We start from the raw sequence: 6321 nt of genomic DNA on the forward strand, positions 1-6321 counted from the left end.
CTGTGATGTTTAGCTTAACTGCGGTTTTACTGTTTCATGTGAATCGTTCCTCTCTTTCTCTTTGTTAAAAAAGAAAGATGATTCTTGGTCTTGTAAATATGCATTCATAAGTGACCATGGCTAGTTGGTATCAGGATTAACACAGGTTTTAAATTCTAATCACAAATCTTAAATACAACCTAAAAAAAAAAACCCAACTGTTTCCTTTAAATCTTAAAACCTTTAAAATCCTAGAAAAACTGAATGTGAGAGGCATGGTATACTAAACGCTGGGTTATGTCCCTTGCATGAATCGTCGTCTGCTGCACGGATGAGAACAGTGATTCCAGTTGAAATATCCTCCATGTGCCTTAAAAAAAAAAAAATTATTATATCAATTTAAATTTTCAAGTGAAACATTTTGCTGCTGTGCTTTATCAATCAGTGATATGATTATGCATCATACTTTTTGGCTGGTTTTTGTTTTTGTTTTTCCAGTGAAGAAACGAAAGTTCCAAACTTGTGCAAACCTGGGTCTTTTCTTCTTTTTTTTTTAACTTATTTTTTGGACATTTCTTTTTCTAAGTCTCTAAAAGTTTCAAATGTTTACAAAAGACCAAATAAAAGCATGTCATTGGGTTTGGTTGTTTTTTTTTCGGGGGGGTGGGGGGTTGATTTTAAATTAACCAATTGGAACCAAATTAATTGATAATTTAAAGTTTTTTTAAAGTATGAATAGTGTGTAGTCACACTGTGTAATGTTTGTGCCAAAGACAGGCAACAGACACAAAAACTGACACTGAGACACAAATCTGAATCAAATCATACTATTTTTCACCTGTTTGAAGAAACTCAAGATCAACTTCATACACATGTACTGATGGTAGGATTCAAGAAGTACAGAACACAAAGCACAACACTGGTTAAAACTAGGATCATTTATTATTGTGTCAAGCTTCCGAACTTGTTTCCTCACAGGTGTCTCTAACATCTGTCTTGCAGCTGGCTTACACCACAGTACATCACTCAAACATCACACCTGACTGCTTTTTCCACTCAACCCATCATTTCGGTTTTTTTCATTCAGTCAACTCACAAAACCTTAATACCCTGTAGATCATTTTAAACTTGTCTGCTGCTGTCTAAATCATCATTGATGTAAACCAGTCAGTTATGTAAATAAAAAAAAAAAAAAATTCTTTTCAGTTCAGTTCTCAACCCCAGACCCAGCAGCATACTAATGAATATTTTGTGGCCACCATAAGTAACATTTTGTTTTCGATTGTATAATGTAACTGACTAGTCATCATTAATCAATTTCTACACAGACACAACACAGCCAAACTTCTTAAACAGCTTCACTCAAGTACCAACACAAGTACACCAAGCAGTCTTCTGATGCTCAAAACTGGAACACAGGCGATGAGAGTGTCAACATCAGTCATCAGTGTGCGCAAAGTTTTCACAGCTGCAGAAGACAGGTGGGTAGTGCACAGCGATGTGAAGTGATGTACATGGTGCTGACACTTCAACGCTTTGGCCATGGCGCCCAGATCATCTTCCTAAGAACCCCTGAATCACACAAACATCAAATCTGGTCAATAGTCGATTATAATATAAAACAGTTTTTAAAAAAAGGTTAAATGGTGATGGAGTACACATCCATTCTGGTCAATAACAACATCAAATACTTAAAAAAAGGATGAACTTGGGGCATTTTCCTGTGCTTGAAATTTTGTTGTTGTTTTGCTTACATTATACATCACTTATCAGGCATTATCAAACACTATAGGAATGTTCACTTCACAGCTGCTCAACATTTTCACTTTGACAAGTTTCAGCAAAAAGCAGTCACGACAACCTTGACAGCACAGTCAGTGGTTCAAATAGTCAGCTTTCAGTCTCGGGATCATGGGTTCAATCCTCAATCCTGGCAATGTGTGCTTACCACTGTTGGTTGACAGAGTGTGGAGGTTTTTCTTCTCTACCAGGTCAACAGATGTGCAGGCCTGCTGGTGCCTTTACACCAAACATTTTTTTTTCAATTCTGAGAAAAATTTTTTTTCAATTCTGAGAAACTGAAAAATTGTTTCACAAAGGTAGCTATATCTAGTCATGGGTGTGATGCTGTGTTGTGTGTGTCATTATGTGTGTATCACTGTATGTGTGTACATCAGTGTCCATGATGTGGGTACTGACAAGCATGTTTTAAATTTTGTGTGTGTGTCAGTAGAAAAGCTAAATGAATTGAAAATATCTAGTTTCCTGCAATGTTAATAGAATTCTCACTGATCTCAGTTTAACAGAGAGAGAGAGAGAGAGAGAGAGAGAGAGAGAGAGAGAGAGAGTGAAGTGTGAAGTGTGAGTGTGTGTCTATGAATTAAAGTCAGATCACTTATTTCAAGAATATGTTTCTGAGTGAAATCTTGCAGGTACTGTTTCCGTGAAACAATTTTTTTTTAAATATTTTTTTTAAATACTACACTGGTCTTGTGTCACAGTAACAAAAGCTCTGGTCATAATCCTTGTGCATTACAAACATTATATATGTCAGTTTTTGTTTTCTTTTTTTGTTTATTTGTTTGTGGTTTTTCACTTTCTGCTCTCTTTATGTAATATTCAACTTTGGGTGCAAATATAATTTTTCTAATTCTGTAGATACTATCTAACTAGGCCCTTGAGTCTTAGCAGAAATGTGATGCAGCATAATCAGATCATTTGGTCTCATAATTCTGCCTGCGAATAATCAATAACGGATGTTTGTTAGTAATATAAAAAAAATGTAATAATAAACTGATGCTTGCATTGGTGTAAGAAATATAAAAATAACTTTTAAAAAGTACCTTAAAACATTAATGACAAAAATGGAAACAGTTCTTAGATAGAAAAAATCATGACAAATAAAAAAAAGTTCAACAATAAGCAGCTAACACAGTAGATGACTTACACAATGATGTTGTTGATGGGAATGTGGATCAACTTGACGAAAAACCCGATGAAACCCATGATGGCAAATCCAATAGCTGTGGCAATGGCAATTTTCTGAAATTCTGCACATCAAAGAAAGTAAAGATCCGATGGGCGCATTAATATAAATTATGAAATGGTAATCTGAATTACATAATACATGGTGATAAAAGCAATTAACTGCAACAAAAGCAAATATTGTAACTTAATCATGCAAACAAATCATACACGAATAACCATTCAACACACATTTACTGATTAAGAATTAGTGAATAACATTTTTCTCTCTGCTTAATGTAACATTTTTAGGATTTTTTGTTTATTTGTTTGTCATTGTTGATGTTTGTTTTGGTGGTGGTGTTTTCTTTTTTTGCTATTGACTGATTGAGTATTCTTCTATAGATACGTTCATATGTTGATACACAGGCTACATAAAGTGATGGACAATGTTGTTGTTTTTCTTTTTCGTTATTTCTTTCAAACACCAGTTAAATGATTCAATGAACTATCGAGTATCACTGTCAAAAAAGTTAATCATTGAATGGCAAGGTCTTGTTTCTTCAAAGAAACCATGGGTGCCTGTACACCCACGACGTATGGCAATGGATCAGTTCCTATACAGAAACCATGGGTTGCTGTGCACCCACGATGTATGGCAATGGATCAGTTCCTATACAGAAACCATGGGTTGCTGTGCACCCACGACGTATGGCAATGGATCAGTTCCTATACAGAAACCATGGGTTGCTGTGCACCCACAATGTATGGCAATGGATCAGTTCCTATACAGAAACCATGGGTGCCTGTACACCCACGACGTATGGCAATGGATCAGTTCCTATACAGAAACCATGGGTTGCTGTGCACCCACGACGTATGGCAATGGATCAGTTCCTATACAGAAACCATGGGTTGCTGTGCACCCACAAGGTATGGCAATGGATCAGTTCCTATACAGAAACCATGGGTTGCTGTACACCCACGACGTATGGCAATGGATCAGTTCCTATACAGAAACCATGGGTTGCTGTACACCCACGACGTATGGCAATGGATCAGTTCCTATACAGAAACCATGGGTTGCTGTGCACCCACAACGTATGGCAATGGATCAGTTCCTATACAGAAACCATGGGTTGCTGTACACCCACGATGTACGGCAATGGATCAGTTCCTATACAGAAACCATGGGTTGCTGTACACCCACGACATATGGCAATGGATCAGTTCCTATACAGAAACCATGGGTTGCTGTACACCCTCGATGTATGGCAATGGATCAGTTGCTATACAGAAACCATGGGTTGCTGTACACCCACGACATATGGCAATGGATCAGTTCCTATACAGAAACCATGGGTTGCTGTGCACCCATGACGTACGGCGAGGGGTCTTTCCTTCATAGAAAGCATGGGTGTCTGTGCACCCACGACGTATGGCAACGAATCAGTTCCTATACAGAAACCATGGCTTGCTGTGCACCCACGGCCTACAGCAAGGGGTCTTTTTTTCCTTCATAGAAAGCATGGGTGTCTGTACACCCACTTTTCTGTCTCCACAACCAAGGAAGAAAAAAGAAAGGAGCAGGAATAAAAAGTGACGGTCTAAATCAACGAAGTGTCACCTTTTCTGTCGGGCTTGGTGCACTTCTTCACCAGGCGGATGGAGTCTTTGGCAAACTGCCTGGCTGGGTCCACAAACTGCATCACTTGATCCATGTCTGCACATACAATAAATGACACAATGAACTATTTGTACTATCTAAATGCTGTTGAAATAACTATATATAGGAGAGACAGAGAAAAAATAAGTGGGTTTAAATTTATCAGTTTGGTATGGACCATTTTGGACAGTTTTCACCCATTTACCAGAAAACTGACTGACTGATTTCAAAGTTTATGGCTTAGTGATTTTTTTTTTTTTTTTTTTTTTTTAAAGGGAGATGGGCATGATTCTGTAACTTTCGTTGCTTTTTCTCAAAATATGAACAACAGTAATTCTCAGTCCAGTCATCACCTCCACCTCATGTTGATAGTAATGGTAGCACTAACAGCAATAGCAATATACCGTTTATGGACTGACTTAAGCCTTTCTGCTTATATAATCTGTTCATCCATTTGGCTGAAACCTAAACCTTGCAGGTTTTTTCGGGGTTTTTTTGTTTTGTTTTTATCCCGTTACAATTTATCTTAAACAGTGCATGACATGCTATTTCTAATTTCCATGAGTAAATTTCATGGTTGTTTTGTCATCACTAATTTTAATAGGTAAATTTCATGGTTGTTTTGTCATCAAAAGGATGCCAAGCAGGGAGCCTGAGCAACTGTGCTGGTATGCAGTTCCAAAGACAAATTCCTCTTACAAATAGGCTTTCTTCAAAATATTCTTTCAGTTTCATTAGAGCTTCACAGCATACTGACAGATCAACAACAGTCTACAAAAGAAAGCAATGAGTGGAAATACAAGTGAAAAACTAAAAAGAACTGCAAATGGGGGTAAAACTAAGTCAAATACACAAGTTCAGGATCAGGATCTGGAAAATTTTTACACACTGCAGGGGCCAACCTGGCTATTGTTGCAACAGACTTGGAGAGCGTATGTTTAAAAAAAAAAAAGAAAAAAAAAGTGTACTGTTAACAAACAGCAGATGGCAGGGAACTTCCGATGACTGCTTTAAACACTGTTGTACTTGTAGTCCCTGCATACACAACTCCTTCCTCCAGCTGATTCCATTCTGCAGTTGTTGCTTTTTTACAAAAAAAATCAGTTTTTTTGTTGGTCTCTTTTGCAGAATGGATTTGTGTGTGTGTGTGTGTGTGTGTGTGTGTGTGTGTGTGTGTGTGTGTGCACAAACCCTTGCTATCAACAGTTCTTCCAACTATGTTGTCTGTGTCATGGTCTTTTTTATGTTGCTGGTCTGGATCTTATGCCGGTACAATGGATTTGGCTGTTGACAATCTTGTACATTGTGGAGAGGCGGATAATTTCCACCAAAGGTGGTAGCTTCTGTTCTTATACTCTAGTCAGTATGATGTGAACCACAGCCTAGATCCCTTGATTTGTAATCCTTACTGATGAACTGGACGGCCACATACAGCTGTTAAGTGATCTTCAGTTTAAGCCTATTCATTTAATAATTTTAATCACTGAGTAACACTGCTGGGCGCTCAGCATCTTTCTATGTCCTCAACAAATGGGAAAAAAGTGTCTGACTGCAACCAAAGCAAATGCAGATGAATTCTAACAGCTGTTAACTAATCTTTAAGTTCAACGACAGCCGACACGTCACCAAGTCTGAAATCGGACTAACACATCGAGAAGATTTATCGTTCAATCGATTTTAAAAAACTCAGTGCTAGTTTACGCTTTAAACAG

At 37.7% G+C, this 6321-nt stretch overlaps 1 protein-coding gene across 1 annotated transcript in view; it reads right to left on the minus strand.

Moving 5' to 3' along the window:
- Positions 1 to 902: 902 nt before the first annotated feature.
- The window catches only part of LOC143290566 (protein transport protein Sec61 subunit gamma), a 5605-nt gene continuing 186 nt past the window's right edge, over positions 903 to 6321 (minus strand). The window contains exons 2-4 of the mRNA XM_076600130.1: positions 4571 to 4666; positions 2927 to 3029; positions 903 to 1551 (exon numbers count right to left, since the gene is read on the minus strand). Of these exons, the coding sequence (XP_076456245.1) occupies positions 1542 to 1551; positions 2927 to 3029; positions 4571 to 4664 (207 nt within the window). The 5' untranslated portion in view covers positions 4665 to 4666 and the 3' untranslated portion in view covers positions 903 to 1541. The remainder of the gene's footprint in view (positions 1552 to 2926; positions 3030 to 4570; positions 4667 to 6321) is intronic.

Source organism: Babylonia areolata, chromosome 15, assembly GCF_041734735.1.
Source record: "Babylonia areolata isolate BAREFJ2019XMU chromosome 15, ASM4173473v1, whole genome shotgun sequence".
NCBI lineage: Eukaryota > Metazoa > Mollusca > Gastropoda > Neogastropoda > Buccinidae > Babylonia > Babylonia areolata.